Here is a 20,682-nt window from a genome sequence, read left to right as displayed (position 1 = left end):
ATCAGCGGAAACTTTCAAACTATACAATCCTTATGTAAAGCAAAAATACTATACATCAGGGTTATAAAACCTTTTGGCTGGATTAACTTATCGATTTATGTTATATGATTCACGTCAGGTTTAAAATCACAAAATGAAAAGTGAAAGAGTTAGTATATCGCAACAGCATGAAAAAAAAAACATGGAATACACATTTTAAAGCTATTCTGTATATTTTGTGGCAGTATTTGCCAAGGTATTATTTCATTAGTTTGTGATGATTTAACTAATAATTTAGCCAGTCTGCCACCCTGTGAACATCTATTGTGATGCGTATCTTATTTTGTAAAGATAGTTGCTACAGCTTTTGTATTGGATGGCATTGGATGATGCAGATGTCGCTAATGTTTTGGCTGATCCTTATACAGTAGCTATAAACTGTTGGTGACGAAATCACCGGTCTGTGGAGTGATGTTAAAATGTACATGACCAAAACCCCCAGCCCTACTACCGCTTACCGATTGAATTGTTGTAGCAGAGTATATTTTCGGTTAGCAAATACCGCGGTCATATCAGCACCCACAAACCCTCATGATGTTTTTTTTTATTTGACACAACTTTTGTATTAGATGTCATTGGATTGTGGCGGTGTCGCTAATGTTGTGGTGGGCAAGTGCACAGAAGGTTGCTGGCTGTGCCATGGCAGACCAGCTACAGCGCCCGGAGGTACAATAGACACGCAGTGAACAGAAACATTCCATTGTTAATTGCATCCCGTCTCCCTTTTGAAAACTCCTACTTGTACTCGGCTGGCGAAGAATGACCTTGGCAAGGAAGGTATTGGCGCAGTTCCACAAAAACAAGCGATTAAGGCAGAAGAATTGCTTGAGATGAGTGCGCGAGCATATGACGAGTGTTCTCGGTTAGGCGGCTGACATACAATGTTATTGCGAGTGTTTCTCTATATAGGTCACTGGAGAGTGCCAAGACACTTCACGGCCTATAAAAAAAAAGTGAAAAGAAACAAAGCTGCGAGGAACATTTTCCTGTCCGTAAGAGTAATAAAGAAGAATAAAGCAATCCCCTGTGATTCCACATTAAGCCTTTAAAGTGTTTTTATCATTGACCTGAATAGTTCCGTTTAAATCTCTTGTTTGTGTTTTAAGCACATTTATGATGTGGGCCGCATGGACCTAAAGAGCTTGTTTGCCATTCAAAATGAGTAGAAGGGAACATGTCCATGCACTTGTCTTTGACTCTCATTAATGTCGCCAGTTCAAGTTGTCACGCTCAGTCGACAACAAAAACGTCCGCCGTTTACTGGGTCAGCGGTTCGGCTGATTGACGGCATGATTTGTTTGCGTTGTTTAACATGTTCAAATGAGGCACAAACACGCTGTCTGTTCCCCGCCCCGCACAGCATCGATGGAAGGAGAAAGAAGACACACTTATCAGAGGCATTAAGCGTGACTGATTGAGTTAGAAAATTACACCATTTTTTTCCGTTTTTTTTTTTTCCAACGACACAAAATTGTGTGGACATGTCAATCATAACACGGCGGATGAAAACGTCTCAAAGACTCTTGCCTGAAATTGAAGAGGAAAACGGACATTTTTGTTTGAAGCAACAATCTTGGGCCAATTTCAGCACTCAAATTTTAAAGAACCTTTTGCAGGGCATTGATCCAAATGCGTATCTGAGACAGATGTGTCACACTAAATTGCAACGGTTTTTTTTGGCCTTCATAATCTAACATGGATGGAGCATGGGGTCAACGTTTAATCAGCATTTGTCTGTGTCTACATAAAACATGAGTCCCTTCCTTCATAGTAACGCCCAGGCATTTTGTGTTCTCCAAGAATAAAGCAAGAAGATAGTCAAAGGATAAGGCAAAAGTTAAAACACATGCGCTTGATCTTTTGATGCTGTCTGAAATGAGGTCTACAGAGTGGCACTGAAAACTTGTGTTGTGATCTCAAACTCCAAAAGGGGGTAACTTTTAGAATCCTCATCCCTTCTGTCAGTTCCAGTTCCACGGCCTTAATACATGTTTAAATATCACAACGCCCCCCTGAAGAATATATCACATTCAGCCGCATAAATTAATGCCCCCACCCCACAATGTTTACTGCACATGCAAACACTGACAAGCAACAGAAGCAGCTGGCAGTCATTCATTTTCAATGAAAGCCTCAGCAAGCGTCCCGCAGCAACCACAGCAGAAGATGTGGGAAGAGATCGTCGCAGCATACATCAGTGTTGCTTTCTGTGTTGACAGTGCAAAGCAACGTGATCACGGCGTTCCTCGCTTTCTCCCTGATCTCTACAACTTATACCCTGTTTGTCAAGAGACATAAACCAAAATAACTCTGGAATAGTGTCAAAGGCAGAAAGGATGCCTGGAAAGTGATTGGACTGACACCATTCAATACAATACGCAAATGCACTACCTGAAAAAAATACAATCCCAGTCAAGGTCTTTTTTTTTTGGTGTGTATAGAACAGATGTGAAAAGTCATCAAAAGATGGGAAACCATCTGTCCAGGGTACACAACTTTCAAGATAGTCCCATTTGTAATGAAACATTTTTAGATCAGCAAAAGCATTGAAACAGATTTATGGTTTTTAATCTTCGAAACGGACTTAAAATAGATGAAAGTGAATACAACTTCATATTTTGTTGCAAATCCTTTGCTTGCAATAACTGCACCAAGGCTTTGTGAATCGGCCAACTTTTGCATTCCTCTTTTGTCATGTCTTTACAGGCCTTTCATTATTTTGTTATCGCATTCCTGTCCCTTTGCGGCCATGAAAGTACATGCTCTATCGGGTTTAATTCTTCACATTAACTTGGGTTGTCTAAACATATCCGCGTTTATTTTCTGCTGAACTGCTGTATTGTTTTGTCTCTGTGGAATAGGTACTATAGGCTCGGTAAGTCTAAACCGTTCCACGTCTTCCCGGGGTACGGTCGATAAAATGAATGCTCCATTGGGTTTAAATCTAAGAATTGACGGCAATTCTTACTTATTTGAGTTGTAGGTCGTTGTGTTATGGCATCATTTGCAAATTGGTTTTGCTGCATCTTCCGTTTCACCTTGAGTAGACTTTCAGAGTATATTTTGCTGCTTCTGCCATGCGTTACATCACTGAAGATTAGCGAGGAAGTCTGAGAAGAAGGCGTGCAAGCCCACATTATCCCCACTAAGGTCCACAGATGAGCTTGTAAATTTGGGATAATGCACAGAGTCTTTTGCCAGACTTCAACCTTTTCATCACTTTGCTAAAGGTTAGCCTCAAAAGTCCATAAAACCTTCTCCTGAATTTTTTTGGGGGCAAATTCCAGCCTGTCTGTCCTATTCGTCTTACAAATATGTGTTCTGCATCAAAGAATTTGTACTTTTGTGCATGAACATAAACTTTCACATTCCGGAAGTTGTTACTGATGTCACTAATGGTTTCTTTTAGGGTCTTTCTTTACAGCTCTCTAAAAAATGTCTGTTGTCAACGGCTGTTATTTTGCTTCTACAAATGTCTTTAAGCTATGTTGTTTTTGGTCCCTGTAACTAGGACCAGAAATTGTTCATGTTTACACATTTGTCACGTATGATTGAACTTTTCATTTAAACCCACATTAAAAAATAAATAGACAGCAATTGGTAACTTTTTCCTACAGTGTAAATCCAGCCACTAATTCCAAGAGGTGGCTGCAATGCTTTGATAGGTAAGAGCAATGCAGAGGAAGTCCACTGTGGGGTTTTGCACCTGTCAGATAAAGACCTGCGGCTATTTTGACACGAGCCTCAAATCATGTATCGACTTTAAATTTGTCAACACTCCCAATAAAATCTCATCTCTACGTTCCTCTTCTCCACGAGGCATCGATACGTGGACGTGGAGCTAGCAAGGAGGAGAGGGGGGATATTGCTGCTCATGTTTGATTGTGGTCTCGGCAGATTTAATGGACATACTGGATGGGAGATGTATTACCCCTCTGATTTGTCCGACCTGAACAGATTGGGAGTGGGTGGCGCAGCAGACCTCCCCTATCTCAGCTGTCGCACTTTGCCGTGTCATCACTTTTCAGTGTGTGGGGGCAACTCTTGCCTGCCCCCCTTTTGCCTCTCAGGACAAGCACATCTGCCACCTGCTTAATTATTTCTCTCGGTGGCCCAAAAAAGCAAAAGGCAGATCAAAAGGGGAAAAGACGCACGCGGCCAGCGTTCCCTGATTGCGTCGACGGTGTCACGTCTCATTTCTACAGCCCAAAACGCTCGCTTCGTCTGGAAATGGCAGCAAAGGCCTTTCTCATCTCACTGACTGTAAAAGCCCAAGTGTGTGCATGTCTGCGTGGGCTGTGGCGGTGATCGGGGACTCATTTCACAGAGTTGCAACCCAAATAAGAATCTCGCCTGCAGCTCTCTGTCAGCCGCCTCAAAGACAGCAATCTATCAGGAAATAACAGCCAACTCAAATGTAAAAATCAATTCATGAGAAAATAAGGAGGCCTGTGGTTGAGGTAAAGTTCATGGGCACGTGTGATCATGTTTCTCTGCATTCAGCCGCTCTGGCGGTGAATGAGCCAGACAAATGATAGGGGTTACTCTGGCAGGAGAAGATAGAAAGCTTGATAGAAAAGCTGATGTGAAGCCTTGCGCATCGACAACATGCACCAGAGAGGCAAGCTGCCTGCTGCACTTGAGATGACAGAAATGTAGATTCCATTTACGGGGAGAAAAGCTATTTATTTATTGCGCTATCTTGCAGGGAAGTTTACACTTGTCATATATGCAGGCAACCAGATGAACCCCTTGCATTTTTTGAAATTCATGCTTCAGTCAGCTATTTTGGGTTTTGTTTCTCTTTTTTGGAACCTGTCCTCCATCACTTGCTGTAAAACTCACATAGTGTGTCGTAAAATGGTGCCAAAGCCTGTCTTCGAAATGATATTGAATTGTTCGGAATCACAATACAAAAGGCAAATGCCAACATCAACAGATAGAGAGCGGCTAAGTACGTGTTTCCAGATTTTGCTACTGTGTTGCTGTAAGCAAACTTTATAGTAGGCTAGAACATGCTTAAAAAAACAAAAAATCATTCCCATGTGGCGGCCATGTTAGCTGGGGTCATTGTCCCATCAAAGGTAATGGAAATCTCCAACAAACAACCCCTTCCCCAATTAGTTTGTTAAATTTTGGTTCAATGTACTTTACGATGGGACTTAAACATGTCAATTTCAATTTATTAATTGTAGGAAAAAAGCCTAAGCATTGAATTTCTAATTCTGCAGTCCCGAGCTTTTCTCACTGTGATAATTAATGCACACCGCTAAATAACAGATATATTGAGTGAGCGTGAAGACGAGCATAGTGCAACACTTGGCATGTCACCAAAGCTCTATACATTCACATTTTAAAGGTGTGAACTATGGAAAAATGGCTTTCTAATACCTTTTACATAAATAGTTCATCTCTGTAGTGCCTACCTATTCATAAACACCCAAGTAAACCTTTCATTAGATTCCCACTTGGGAAAACATAGTTGGCTTGCTATGTCACAAATCAGCTAATTTACACTATAACTGCCCCCTAAACCAAAATTATCCATTTTCCATGTCCTTCAACTTCTACTCAGCGAATAAACGATAGATAATAGCAATTAGTGGGGTGAATTATTAATGAATGCAGTACTAATACAACGAGCTGTGCCTTCTGTTGGGGTGTTTTTACACGAGAAACTACACTGGGCCCAATTGGTCTCGAAGCATCTGTAAGCAATGCATGTTTACCAAAATGAAGCGCAAATGATATGTAAATGCCACAACTGTAGAGGGAGGGCAGGAGAGAGGGGGGGGGGGGGACAAACAAACAAACAAAGCCTCAGTTACGCTATGTTGTTTCTTTCTTAAGGTCGTGCAGCCTCTCCCAGACAAATCATCAATAAGAAGACACTTTCATCTGTCTGTGTGGGTCAAATTGTGATCAAAATGAAAATCCTCCCTCGAGCTATGGTGACGGGGCTCGCTGGTCTCAGATCAATATCAAAAGTATGACTGGAATGTTTCATGACTGGGAAGCTGAGGAGCTTCAGGCTGGTGATTTATGGTTGTATTTACCAGATATTTGAGAAAACATTCCTCCCTCGACGTTGAAAAGTTCAAGATGAAGGGCGGCCATGTTTCCTGCCCAAATTGTGTGTGTGGAGGGTTTCTTTTTAAAGCCCGCTATCAAGGACAAGGTCGGGCTGTTTAATGGGGGTAAACGTTTGTTCCCCTTTCAAAGGTTTGTACAATGTTAATGATCTTAATAGATGATGTTATCCCTCCGGTGAAAGTGGCCATCATATTATCCTCAGCAAAGGCGTCCTGCAGGACAAGGACGGAGCGCTTAGCACCAAAGGCATTGCCACAAATCACAGCCACTTCACATGTGACACCGGGATGGGCCCACTGATAAGTGGTCGCACATCAAACCGGCTTGTTCGTTAATTCAATGTACATTACATGGGAAACAAAGATTTCCCGAATGACCTTTGCAGTTCTCGCGTCTGCGGGGGGTCAGTGAGCTCGCGTGGACTTTTTACCTTTAAGATACGTAAGCAAGGGTGAGGTCATGGACGACATGAGTGTACACGCTTCGGGGTCAGGAGATAGGCACAAGGACAAGTGTGCTGCAAGTCATGTGTGTACACACACTAGCACAAGCTGATGGAATCCAATACACCAGTGCTAATAAAAAGGATGACTTTACAAGTTAATGAGAAAAGCATCAGTACAGAGGTTTGCCAGGGTCATTTTTGAAGATTGTTCTCCGAAATCTAATTCAAATGCACCCAGTCCACATCATTGCCAGTGAATGAAGGTTTTTGTTGAACTGTTAAACCAACTGTCAAATAAAATGAAAAAATTGAAAATATGTTCCTTGATCTTTGAACAAAATCTAGATGAGATCTTCTATGCGCACATTTACAATTACTTGACAACTAATATGATAATTACTATTAGTAGTATTATTATTATACGTATATATATATTATATATTATTACTGCAATGTAAAGGAATGAGGTCTTCAGGGGTGACTTGCATGGAACAAGACACATTTATGTGGTTAGTAAGAGATTGGTATCACATATAACTGCATTTTTGCATTTGGGTCATGGGAGCTATCTGATTCTACTGGTTCAGAAGTAAGGCAACTAACTGAATTCCCCTGATGCATGTGAATTGTGCGTGAAGTGCGTTAACTGGTCAGAACACACGGAAAAGACAAGCGGGATCTGTCATGTCTCGTCAACGTGAGGCTCTATTGACTATTTCCACAGAACGGGAGAGCAGGTTTTCCATAGAAGACGTCAAGGCTCAGAAATACAGTACATGTGTTCAAAATAACAAATTAAAAAGCAATTTAAGCATGCATTGTGTGAAAGACGGGTTTAATGTTTTCACAACACTAACAAAAATGTAATTAAAAGCAAAAGTTTGTCGAGTTTCTTTTCCTCAGTGCATTCACAGACGTACGAGTATATAGTACAGTATAGTCTCCTATAATGAGGTGCTGGATTCTCAGCGTCTCTCAAGAAGAAACGTATAATAAAAAAGGTAGAGTGCTTGAAACAGCTCTTGTTCAATGTTTTCATGTCAAACCTAAAGAGAGGAAAATAATGTTCGCCTTTGACTGACACCCTCAGAGAGGTTTCATTTCAGTAGTCATTATTCTGCTTGTAGTGGCGTACAAATGAGAACAACTTCAAATATGATTAGAATGAAGCGAAAAATTAATTAAAATCAAATAATGCCTACATTTTACAGGAATGTCATTTTATCAGAAATATAAACTCATTGTGACTTAACTAACTCTATTTCCATCTATTTTATGTCGGGGTCTTCTTAGATCTGCCTATAACGCCTGATTACAAATTTATTTACTTTATTATCATTTTATTTTATACTAACTACCATTTTTATTACTATTTTATTTTAATTTACTCCATGTAAGGTGACTAAGTGTTAAAAAAGCGCCATCAGATAAAATGTATTATTCGTATTATTATTCAATATTACAAGAAAAAACGTCAGCACTTTACAAGCACTTCAAGTCACCTATTTAAAAGAAGAAGAATTAGTTTGTAATTCCTTGACTTCTACCATTGGGAGAAAAAAAACATTCTCTAAAAATATCGCTTTATTCTCAGTTTAAATGTTTTTCTTTTCAACGTAGCCCTCATACTTCTTCGTAACGTACTTATCTACCGGATTGGACGTAGTAGTTATCTAATTGAACAATAAGAATCGATTGCTGATGAAGAAATGGCGGCAAAGGAAAATGCAGAAGATCAACATCGAAACAGAAGATCAGAGCATTCATAGAGATTTCCCTGATTAATTAATTCAAAATTAATTGGCCAGTTATTTTCCCACCGTCGTACAAGGACGTTTAGTCAGAAGCACATCCTTAGAAGCTACATCCGACTTGCACTGGGAGTCACAAAGTCAGCTATTGTGTGCGTATGAGCGTGCGCGTCTTTAAAAGGCGCTTATCTTAGGGCCATGCCTTAATTAGCTATGATAAGGAGCTAATCAAGCGTGAGAAAGATGTATATCTTGAGCCACAAATGAATGCCTTTTTTTCAAAATGATGGGGTGAAGGCTACAGCTTAAAAATATAATGAACCTAATAGGAGGCTAGCTATGTTATCTGACAATAAAAAGAATTTTGTGGAGATTGTCATCGATAAAAATGACTATTAAAGTGCTTTAGTAGTGATTTTAAAATAAATGAGCTAATGAGGCAACTGTCACTTGATGATTGTTTACATTTGAAGCACAGAGCTTGTCATCTTGGATTAGCTGCTTTATGGATGATTTTACTCTTATGACTAACACTGTGCTTCTTATTTTTAGACCGCAATTAAGCAGGCATAAAAGGGTTGTAGCGACAAGCGTGCGGTCTTTGTTACTTTGTAATTTTATTGGAAACCAAAATAGTGCAGTGTAGGCGCATTATCTTGTCTTGGCTGTAATTTACCACCCATCCTGGTCAATAAGGATGCAACAAACAAGGAATCGTTTGTCGTAGCTGTTTTAATGGGCCGTTTTGAAGGATGATTGCCGACTGGTAACATCATGCCGTTCGACTTCTGTCTTGAATTAATTTAATGAACGCTCGTTTGGTTACTGCATGCTTGCTAATTGGTGAGACATTGTCCTCTTTTATTAGTATTCCCAAAGTGATTCTTTGCTTGAGAATTAAAAGAATGATTAGAGAGTTTTCCTTCCCGACATCTCAATTCTCTTTTACTCGGTTGTGCTATTCATCAGTTCATCGTAATTCAAAACGTGATATTAATTGAAGGTTTGGCAGCTTTGAATAGCAAATTGACAATTTCCACCTGACAAGAGAAAACATGTTTTCTTAATTAGTGGGCCGCATTTCTTCTGGCCATCTTGTACCATGAGTGTAATTATGAAGGAGCAAAAAGGCTCTGTGCTAACAAATGATTTTCAAATAAAAGACAAATATGTCCATCTCCCAGGCAACAATGGCAGAGGACGTGTTCAAAAATTGGAAACCCTACGTTAATTCACGGGCAACATCCGATCCGAGAATCTTCTCATTTGAGGGTGATTGACAGAACACGCAAGCGGCGCTTTAATAGCGATTGCAAATTCCCCCAGAAATTGAATGCATGCCGAGAATGAACTAAAATAAAAAAAATTGTGTTAATACATCAAAGCACATCAAAGCAATACCTCGATATGATGTAAATGTGCCCCGGAGGAGTTGTTCTGCAGAATAAGGGATGACATGAGAGCAACGTGGTTGGAAGCTTCAGAAGATCATCTTATCACGTTTCCAATCATTACCAATTGTCCATATTCTCTTGATTGGACTGACTATGTGGAAAAGTCAATCATTTTTTCTAAAATTAGTTTAATGAGATGGGAAACATCTGCAGCATGGTGAACTAGTTGTGGTTAAAATGTTATCAACATATCACTGAATGATTAAAAAACAAGAACATGATTATTTCCATTTCTTGAATATGTCGAAGCAAGATAGGAAGCAAATATGGTGCCTTGGGCATGTGTCCAGTGTAGGGGACATGAGATCAATCCAAGTGGATTTTAAGACGATGCTATGACATCAATAGCTGGGTTTAAATGGATCCTTGTCGTGCCATTACAATGAACCTGAATGACAAAACGGAATGAAAATGCTCTATATAAACGCCTCAATCGTTTCATGCAGCTCTAAAAGGTCTGTTCTGATGCGTAAAGGCTCTTTAGTCAGAAGGATTTGAAATGGAAAGACAACTAAAAAGTCTTCATGTAAAGCCAGTTATTGTGAAATAATCACTTTTCGGTAGCTGCTCTTATCTTTGAACTGAGACGTTTCAGGAGGCTAGCACATTTTTTGTCATTTGATCACGTCTGAATGAGTGAATAATACATTTTGGATTTTCTTGTCGCGAGACGGAAAGCGTGCAAGGTCAAAGGAGATATTTGAAATGTGAAGATTAGAACTATAGGCAGACTAGTTCACCACGCTGCTTGTAAATGTTAAATTGAGTACTAATTGAGCCTAATGTATATATTACACCATCGGTATCATTTGTCAGAAAAAAACCAATGAATACCTGAGCTTTACACTTTTTAGATATTGCTGAAGGTTTTTCAGTGGATGCAAATAATTGCCATGTTATATCATATGTCAGCAAATTCAAAAGTGTCACCCAGCAAAAAACCTGACAGGGTTCAGTTGGGGGTCTAGGAAGCAGACCGTGAAAAGATCAACATACCGCTCTGGACCATTCAGTCCCTTCGCACGGATTCCAGACTGTCAGTCCACAGAAGGTCAGGGCACAGGTGCAAAGATGGTAACAGCGTGTTTGACAAGTAGACTCCCTAAAGGGCAGAGTCTCATTAGCCACATGATGGTCACAGAATTACATTCAAGTCACATAGGTCAAACCAAATCAATAAAGTTTTAATCAGAAGGTCCATAAATAGTACAAGTGTGCACATCATTGTAACGCCATACATTATATTTCCCCCCCATCAACTAGTATTAGTTTGAAATTAAGTGTAAAAGAAAATCAAGTAAAAAAACATAGCATCTGTCCTTTTTTACATCCTTGCAACAGATCTGTATGTACTGGAAGTCTTATCACAAACCTGAGCAGTTGGTAGCACAGGCAGAAAAGTTTCTTTTATACATTAGAGGCACCGTGCTAAAATATGCAAATAAAAGGTTTTGCGGCAGTTTTCTTGTTATCCGTCCAATGGCTATCGAGGGAATCGGAAGGCGAGCTGCCTTACTGGCCGCGAGCTAAATGACTGATCAACAGCCCTCCAGCTCCCCTATTCACACACCCAAAGAGTCCTCGGCTGAACACTCCAACATATTCATCTTGCTGGCCATGAACCATCGCTGTGTGCAAGTACGCTTTTATCCTTTACCATTTGCTGTTAAGTGAGATGCGGCTCGGTTCTTTTACACCTCTGTGTTTGAAACAAAACAAAAAAAGGCGGAGATCTTGACTTGTGCCGCATGGCTCAGCACATCTTTGGCTCTATTGGGCTGGATCAGCTCCGAGCGCGGCTCTTGTCGCCCCCTCACAGTCCCGCGGCTCAAAGTGCGACATCACAAGCAGAAGACTTCTGATCATTACTTATTCACAGACAGCAGCAGGTTAATCTGGGAAAAGAGAGAAGACTTGTTTGTGTAGCCTATTTAAGGCGGCTGTGAGTCAATCTGCTCTCAGCACAAATGAGACTCGCAGCTGCATTATTTAAAACATGTCGAATTTGGGTTCTCCTTGCTTCATGATAGTGCGTACCTGCTCCATTGACGGACATGCAATGATTTGGAGGTCCTCCCCGCTGTATTCCTCCTGTAGGAAAGTGTGCAACCTTTGGAATACCTGCTGAATATTATTCTGTACAGAAAAAAAAAACATCACAAGAGCTGAAATATTTATACAGACAAAGAGCTTAAGACGCCTGGCTACAATGCCAATGACCCGATTTAACCTCAGCCACTGTGACAACCTGGTCACTGATATACACAAATTCAAAAGTTACTTTTGACATGTATGATGGGGAGAGACTGCGACCCTTAAAGCGCTTCAGACAATGGATGCATGGCTGCCACTGGATGGATTGAAAAAAATGTCCCAGGTTCAAAAGCAAATGAAGAAACACGTTCATATCACACTGACCTTTAAACGTGGTTACCTAGGCTACATAGGGTCATGTCTAATTATAAAACAATATTCCCTATTAATCATATTACGACTCCGCCTGTGAACTATAGACCTGAAGAGCAGTGCTCCATCTTTGCCAAACTCATTAGCAGCCCCTTTCACTACAGTATTTACAGCAGTGCGACTAATGTGATTAACTGAAATATGCTAATGTTCCGCTACGGATGAGTTCAAGCTGACTCTATCGCTGAATATAGCATTCTTTTAAAAGGCTGATGATTAAAGTTGGGGGGGAAAAAAAGAAGCTCCTGCTGTTTTGAGGAACGCACCCGCACAGGCTTGAAAAGGATGAACTCGGTGTCCCTGTTGGCCAAGTACAAGGACAAGCTCTGCAGCGTGCTCGGCAGCTTGTTCTTCATCACCCGGTAGGTTGCCATCACGAGATCGTTGATCTTTGCTGAAAGGAGAGGGAAAATAAATTCAGGAGGAAAATACAGAGATAGCCTGGAGGGTGCTCGGTACACATTGAGACGAACCGCGGCGAGATGCCAGTGGCCTTTCCCCGATCCCCCCAAAACCTACCGGGCTGAGCCCACGGCTGTTTAGATAGCGTGTATGCGGGGCCGCCCTGGATGGCCATGTTTTTCAGCTCTGCAACCTGTGTCCATAAAAAAAACTGAGTTAGTGATGACCTTGGAAATTAGCAACATAGCTCAACCGTCTTCACAAATTCAATTAACTCCAAAAGAGAGACTATTTTGTAAGCTCGCCAAATGAACAATTGGTTTTGCTAGCAAAAATAGAGGACAATGGAAATGAGTTGGGTGGGTGGGAAAGAAGGAGGGGGGGAAAAAAAAGGTGGACCGCAAATGATCTAAAGGGAATTGTGTTGAAAGAAAACAATAGGGGAACATCATAAGCGCACATCCCAGCTGAAGGGAAGAAATTTGTCTGTAGGTGTCAGTCCAAATGGATTGCAATAAAGTTAAAAGCTGAGAGCTGAATGTCAGGACGCGCCGTTTCCGCCTGAGGCCACGTCTGGCGGTTACCTTGGTGAGGAACTCCTCAAGGTTCACCGTGAAGATCTGAGTCTGCTGCTGAATGAACTGCTCACAGCTGAACTTCAGGTGTCGGTCCACATCCTTCTTGGAGTCAATGTAGTGCTCCTTTATCTCGGGGGTTCCCTGCAGAGCAGAGAAAATGATGCTTTCATGTGCCGGCTCCCTTGGCAGACAGTGAATGGCATGTTGAATTAAAGGAAGGACAAAAGCGAGGGAATAAATAAAAACCTCCAACAGGAATTCGAGAATGGCGTTGTGACTGTTAAGCCGGAAGAATTTGGGAACAGCCTTCGGGTTCAGGATTTTGAAGGCAGCATCTTGACAAAGAACACATAGATGACAAAATCAGGGTGCAGCATCGGAGTGCCCTCTAGTGGCGCAAATCAAATATGACCTTGGGTGAAGGTGGTGGGAGGGGCAAATGTGCCCCAGAGAGGCAGCAGTTAGCGTAGATTAAGGTGTTGGATGACACTGTAATTTTCAAATTAATTGTTGCCACCGGTGCATGTGATAGGCACAAGTTGCTTAACGAGCATGGGAATGTAATGACGGGCTTTATGGAGCTGAACACCAACGTTTAATTATCTTACCTCGCGTTTTCTTCAGGTCCAGCGAGATCTCCTTGATGGAGAAATCGGTGTGAAATGGAGCAATCTGTTCACGCATGATCAGCAGGTGCTTGATCAGGAAAAGCTGCCCGTCTATTTGTGTCTGCAAACGATGAGAGACAGAAAGAGAGCAGCGCCGCTCAAAATCCACAAACAGCTTCAAAAAGCTTCGTCTGTCTTTCCAGGCAGTCGAGAACGTGGAGAGCGCAAGCAGGCTCGGAGATGATAAGGTAATTCGGCTAATTAATAACTTCTGCACAGCCAGAGCTGGAAAGCGAAAAGATTCTGTGTGAGAGGGGGAAGCGCCCCCCCCATCCCAAGCCATTTATTGCTCGAGCTCGTTATTAAAGATCGTCGGATGAAAAAAGAGGCACGGGGAGGACACTCGTCATCCGAAATTGATGTTGCCGCATTAATTCCAAATGGTAGGTTGAAACGGGCCAGTCAGCTTAGATATTAACAGCAAATTTGAAGGTGAGAGCGGCCCATAAATAAGAGGACGCTTGGCTGAACAGTCTGCGGAGCATAATAAGGCCGCCATTACAATAAACTTTAAATGACATCCCAGCTGCTTTAGTTAAGTACCCGATTGCCGCAGGAAGTTCTAACGAAACTGAATTAGGGAGGCTACAGCGTCCAAAAGACAGGCGCCGTTTCCAGCTGTTTTTATAATAATGCAAAAAATAGAGGGGGGGGGAGCTAACAAAACTTCTCTTGAGCGAGTGAATGTGCCAAACCTTGTTCTTAAGGATGCTATCAGAGGCACTCAGCAGAGACTGGATGCAGGCAGATAAGGCTTCTTGAGATAAACCCTGGAAGACGGCTCTCTGGAAAAAGCAATATAATAGGGATGGGAATTAGGAAGACGAAAAAAAAGATATGGGGATATCCTAGCCACAGATGCCCAAACCTCAGCATTTCCCAGACAGACCCTGGAGGCGGAAAGCAGTACAACTAACATTATAAATGTCTCCTAGATCCTTCTGATTGGGAAAAAAAAAAAAGGAAGGAAGGCCTTGATTCATCCAAGTGTTATGGTTCTCTCTCTCAATCCACTGTGGGTGCATTCTAATGAAAATTGTGAATCACACGGCACTTTACATCCCGCAAACCGGTGTCGGAGATATGGAAATTGATATGCCTGCAATTTTATGGAAAACAAAATAAAGACTCCTAAAGACCTTTTTGAGGCCACATTTTGGACCTCTCAGAGACTAAATGTGACCACTCACTTTTGGACATTGGCAGACTACAGAGTACAGCATTTACACCTATGGAAAATGTACTCTTCAATGAATTGAACATGCATGTTTGTAAAATGTGGGATGAAGTTCTTGCAAAAAGCCAACTCAAGGATGTGGAGATAAAAAAAAAAAAGACTTATGATAATGAAGGCAGTGTTATGTAACGATCTATTGAGACATCTGCCAGGCCTTCCAGAAAATCCAGATCAACTCTACCATTGTGTCTACGGGGTACTCACATCTATACATCTGTACAGCTTGGAGAGGCAGACCAGCGTCCGTCTGACCGTAGGGTACCACATGCCGTGCAAATCGGCGGGGGAAACGGAAGCCTGCTGACGGGATGCCTCTGCTTTCCCTGCAAGTCCTTATGTAAACAAAGACGAAGGTCAAACACGTGACTACGACACCCTACGTGTTTAGTAATGCGTCAAAACGCACCGGCGTTACTGTTTCTTCTCCCGTCGGAATCCTCGAGGTGAACGTCGGAAAAGACGAGCGCTTGGGACGTTTGCTTCATCTGCTCTTCCTTCAAACTCTGAGCGATTCTCTGGCGAGAAGGACACACAGGATTGATAAGATGCTAAATACTTTAGAGGGATGGAGTGTTAGGAGCAGAATTTACAAGCAGAGAGTGATGGCTTCCTGTCTGGCCTCACCTCCATCATCTCCAGTTTTTCTGGATAGGCCAGATCCCCGGGGGCAGGCTTGTAGCCCGTGATGTCCGTCTGGATGTAAATGTGCGTCCTGTAGACGAGTCTCTCCTGCACGTCCTCCAGCATCTGCTTGACCACTGCATCAAAGGCTCCCAGCTGGCCAGCTGTTTCAAAACACACATGCAGGTGCTTCTAAAATTAGAATATTGTACAAATCCTCATTTATTTCAGTGGTTAAATTGAAAAAACAAAACTCAAATACTGTGCGAGAGACTAAGTGGAATGCTTTGATTTAATTAGTGATCACTTTGATTATGAAAGTTTGAGAAAAATCTGAAATTCTATTTGAGACATTTATATTGAAATATTAAGAACTAATCAAAATGTTTAATGCGGAAATTAGGCCATCTGAAAATAGTTTTCATTTAATGAATCTTTTTTAAATGAAATCTTCAAATTAATTGATCCAGCTGCATGTTTACTTGTGCTTGACAAATACAAATTTGTGCAGACCACGTGATGGGAATTTTATGAATACTACATGCAGAAAATAAAGTTTTATTTCATACACACCGCATGACCACAAGATTAGGAGTAAATTATGAGCACAAAAAAAAAAAAAAAAATCTGCCTTTCCGAATAATAACATTCCTCAGTTTGACCGATATTGTTTTTATTATAATAGGCTCTGAGGGGAACAGAAGCTTTAACCCACCGTTGTGGTGAACGTGGTCTTCCAGCATCTCGGTCTTGAGAATGCCACAGAGCTCCGAAAGAGTTTCCAGGTGGATGACGTGGATTATCAGAGGGCGCAGAACGTCGTACAGGGACACACACAGCTTCTCCAGTAACTCGCTGTCAAACAGTAAAACAAGTCTGAATTTACATTTGTTGAACTAATAACTGCTTATCTCTAATTCCAGTGCATTTCAAAACACAGCAAAAAATGTAGCGGCATTACTCACTCCAGTTTGGGTGTGGGCTTGGAGAAGAACTCATTGTAAAGCTGATGCTCATCCTGGCACACATGAACCATGAAGGCACAGCCACTGCGGACCTGCACAGAAAACAGAAAAGTCCTTTTGAACCACCGAACAACATTTGCGACAGCCCAAATGTCAGCAAGTTGAAGCCATTCATCATGTGCACCGATTCCTCGAGACGCCGGGAAATACGTTTGGGTCTAAGCCTGGGCGCTTTCTCGTCCGATGTGAAAAGTCAGAGGAGAGAGCTTTTAAGAAGGGCAGCTGTGCTTTGAGCTTGGTCGTGCCTCACCAGGGCGCAGTGGTCTTTGCTGTTCTGCTGGGCCAGATCTGTGATGGTGGAAGCAATGCTGGGTGTGAGGAGCTGCTCTCTCTGGTCCAGGTAACACTGATGGATTTCATCCAACAGGTGATGGTATCTGCAGGAAGACGCAGAGACTTGATGCAGACACCATTGTGTGGAAATGTACTTTTAAAAATGGAGAGCACTCACTCTGGAATCTTTGCCGCCCGCTGTTCGATCTGTTCTATCAACGACTAGAAGAAAATAAAGGACACTTCTGCACAGTGCTAATATTTATTTTAAAAAAATAATTTAAAAAAAACTTACTCGAACTTTGGGTGCAGCTGCTCTAAATCTAACATAGTAGAGAGTAAAGGCATTGTCAGCGTTGGCCAAATTCATTGGATCCTGGAAAACAAGCAGAACATTGTTCCATCACGAAACAAAATGACATTAATTATATCAACAAGATACAATTATGGCTGTGTCTTACCCTTTTCGTTAAAGAGCTTGAGAGGTTCTGCATGGTGTTTACAATGTGGACTTTCATGAAGTGCATGGCTTTGGAGAGACACTGTTTAAACTTGCCCATGTAAACAGGGTAGTCTTTGAAATTAGGCTTTAAAAAAAAAAACAGACACACATACAAGTCATGAGCAAGTCAGTCAATTTCAGTACGGACACGTACACCAATAGGGAAGATCCCTTCTTTCCAGCAGGATTTTTATTTTTATTTCAACTTATAATAATGATGTGACAAGAACAAAAGACACAAAGTACTTACATGTGAAGAAACATACTCAATGCAGTCATCCAGTTTAGAGAGCATCGGTATAAAGCCTTCATTATTTACGGACAATGTGGACGAGTTCAACTTCTGAAAACGCAGATAGAGAAAAATCTGTAAAAAATGTGTATATAATACATTGACTAAAATGAGATTTCTTGAAAGAAAAAGAAACAAAAGCCAACCGTGTTTATGTGCTCGAGTTCATTAAAGTATGAGAGTTTCTGTTGTATGCTCTCCGCAAGGTCAACAAGCTCTGCCTGCAAAGGAGAAATAATAGAAAAAAATATTTGAATCTGAAGTAGCCAGACAAGTCAAATATTGCAAAATAGGAATGTTATGTATGCTATTTATTTAATGACACCACTAAACATTTATTTTAAAGAACTCATTATTCCTTACTTGTTCTTTCAAAAGTTGCTCACAAGCCTCGTGTAAAGTGCCGGTCTTGTTGGACACGAACAAGTACTGTTTTTGCAAGGAATCCAGTTGCTCCAAAGCAGCACTGACATCTTTCAGGATGGCATCACATTGCTCCTGGTAGCAGTTCAGATCATCTCGCGTTCGCCTGCAATTCAAAATTAAATGTAGACTATATTGCTTGCTTTAGATGAGGTGCTAGTGCATCTTAGCTTGTTGGCAAAAATCTATGTAATTTGTTATCTGTGATAAAATACTGACAGATTGGACAGACGTTTGGAAGAACAATTATCTGAGGAGAACCACTATGTCTGTAAAAAACAACAATATAGGGGGGGGGGAAATCTAACTAATGAATAATTTAATTCTTGCTGAACTGAGTTCTCCAACCATAACAGTAAACATATATAATGTTTGAATACAACTCCAAACTTTATTACCAAAGGCTAGTAGCGTTGGACATGCCTCATAGTGCAACCAAGCAGTGTGCGTAGTATAAAAGCATTAAATATTGACACACCTGTACTTTGCACTCTCATCCTGATCCATGTTGGCTTGTAACTTGGCAAACCAGGCAAAAAACTGCAACACACAACGTGTTGTGATGCTGACAGCACATAGCATGTGTCTAGTGACATGTAGAACGTTTAAAATGAGTATTAGGCAACCTGTTGTGCAGTTTCTATCTGATCGTTGTCCATCTGGAGCATCTGGAAGCCTTTGAGGAGGATGTCCTCTGTTGATTGGGGCACAGTGGCGGTGAAAGTAGATTGAAGAGAGCGAGATGACAGATTGCCCAGGTCCTCAATTGGTAACTACACAGCAACAGTCCCAGTAAATCCTCAATTAAGTATCATTTTTAAAAGTTAGAAAAAGGTGAAAAACGGAACGATCATATCACAGTTAATATATTATTATATGAGTGAGTTTAGTGTAAGTGACAGTCATGAGAAAGTCAGTTAGCATCAATGCTAGCGAGCAAGCTCCGGAGCTCACCTCGGAGGGGATAGCGATCGTTTCGGCGGCGGCTCGGATGTCCAGCACGGAGTCCGTCTGCCTGCCCGTGAGGGGAGCCATGGCGTCCGGGCGGCCGTCCCACAGCGATAGCTTCTCCCGGGTCTCCTTATCTGTCAAGTCGAGTAGTGACTGCTGCTCTGTGGTCGCCATCGTCACTCGTCGGTAGGGAGGAGCTACGGAGGCAGCTTAAACGTCAGCAGGACACGAATGCTACTTCCTGTTCCGGGATACTAGTAGGCGGGGCTTAGCAAATGAATGAGGGTGAGCCAATCACATAGCGGTTTACGTTGTCTCGGTAATGGCTCATAAATGATTTTTTTAGATTAATTTGTATGAATGTAGAAAAGTAATTATATTTGAAAGTGACAAACATATATTATTTAAAACTAAAATTATTATTTTATTATCATTAAAATGTATTATTGTTTATTTATTATTTATTATTATTAAAATTATTATTTTACAGTGTCCAATTTATAAATACACTTACACAACAGCCTTAGCATGTGTTGGGAATAATTTGTGCATTCCCTACTCAATATCTTAATATGCTCATTCCATACACCAGACTCACATTTTAAAGACATACACATATTCACAGGGACTGTGGATGATGACCCCTAAGTGGACAAAAATAATACTTGCAACTCATATGCATGTACTATATTTGTTGGTAATGTATGCATGATGCTTGAAAATTTATGGAGATGTTGTGGTTACTTTCATTTGCTGGATTTTAACAACCCCGGAATATACGAGGGATTACTGTATTAAATACTTGATGTCCTATATTGGGTAGCGCGTGGCCAAGTGGTTAGTTTGTCTGCTTCACAATTCTAAGGTTCAAATCTCAGCTCAGGCCTTTCTGTGTTGAGTTTGTAGGCTCTCCCCATACTTGCATGGGATTTTCACTGAGTACATTGGCTTCCTGCCCACATCTCAAAAAACATGTTAGACAGGTTCATTGGTGACTCTAAACTCTCTATAGTAGTGAATGGTTGTTTATGTCATGTGGCTGACATCCCAAATGATGAGCAATATAGAAAATGAATAGAGGTCAGATTGAGGTCAGTGCTGCATGTTTTGCTTGCGATATTTGGGTGGGACTTGGGTGAACCATTAGGAAATCTGAAAATTCTTTGGAGGAAGTCCAAATATTTTTGTAATTGGGTGGGGTCGCACTGCACAAATAGCGTAGAGGATATGACATGAATGAAATATGAAAAGGCACATGCAAAACCTCGAACTCTTTTTTTGCCGTACATAACATTGAACCATGTGAGTTTACGAAGTCAAAATCGATTTACATGAAAGTCTGCCATTGTGTTGTCTTTCTTTTTAAATTCCATTCTACTTGTTCCAAACCCATTTCTGTTTCGTCTATGTATATTTTATCTCTACAACAACAAAGCTGGGGACCAAAAATGCATGAGAAAAA

At 41.2% G+C, this 20,682-nt stretch overlaps 1 protein-coding gene across 2 annotated transcripts; it reads right to left on the bottom strand.

Moving 5' to 3' along the window:
- Positions 1-10,941: 10,941 nt before the first annotated feature.
- On the bottom strand, positions 10,942-19,436 carry cog3 (component of oligomeric golgi complex 3). Of its 2 annotated transcripts, none has more exons than XM_037239184.1 (23): positions 19,224-19,436; positions 18,896-19,042; positions 18,748-18,809; positions 18,210-18,375; positions 17,993-18,067; positions 17,805-17,897; positions 17,514-17,639; positions 17,348-17,428; positions 17,231-17,274; positions 17,030-17,156; positions 16,720-16,811; positions 16,470-16,609; positions 15,758-15,918; positions 15,540-15,648; positions 15,338-15,465; positions 14,592-14,681; positions 13,837-13,957; positions 13,475-13,563; positions 13,235-13,369; positions 12,768-12,843; positions 12,515-12,642; positions 11,820-11,918; positions 10,942-11,677 (listed from the first exon to the last, which is right to left on the bottom strand). In XM_037239184.1, exons 1-23 carry the CDS (start codon positions 19,392-19,394, stop codon positions 11,648-11,650), a joined length of 2,490 nt encoding a protein of 829 aa, XP_037095079.1. In that variant the 5' UTR covers positions 19,395-19,436; the 3' UTR covers positions 10,942-11,647. The 2 variants fall into 2 exon arrangements, with proteins under 2 accessions (XP_037095079.1, XP_037095080.1); XM_037239185.1 differs by having other exon boundaries at positions 15,338-15,456.
- Positions 19,437-20,682: the final 1,246 nt, after the last annotated feature.

Source organism: Syngnathus acus, chromosome 21 (assembly GCF_901709675.1).
Source record: "Syngnathus acus chromosome 21, fSynAcu1.2, whole genome shotgun sequence".
NCBI classification, from domain to species: domain Eukaryota; kingdom Metazoa; phylum Chordata; class Actinopteri; order Syngnathiformes; family Syngnathidae; genus Syngnathus; species Syngnathus acus.
This window is presented reverse-complemented; position numbering and strand designations above follow the sequence as displayed.

Coding starts and splice junctions, on each gene's coding strand:
- cog3 (XM_037239184.1), bottom strand. CDS start 19,394: ATGGCGACCACAGAGCAGCAGTCACTACTCGACTTGACAGATAAGGAG. Junction 17,898..17,992: donor AACTCGAGCACATAAACACG/GTTGGCTTTTGT, acceptor CTGCGTTTTCAG/AAGTTGAACTCGTCCACATT. Junction 16,812..17,029: donor GCAAAGACCACTGCGCCCTG/GTGAGGCACGAC, acceptor TTTTCTGTGCAG/GTCCGCAGTGGCTGTGCCTT.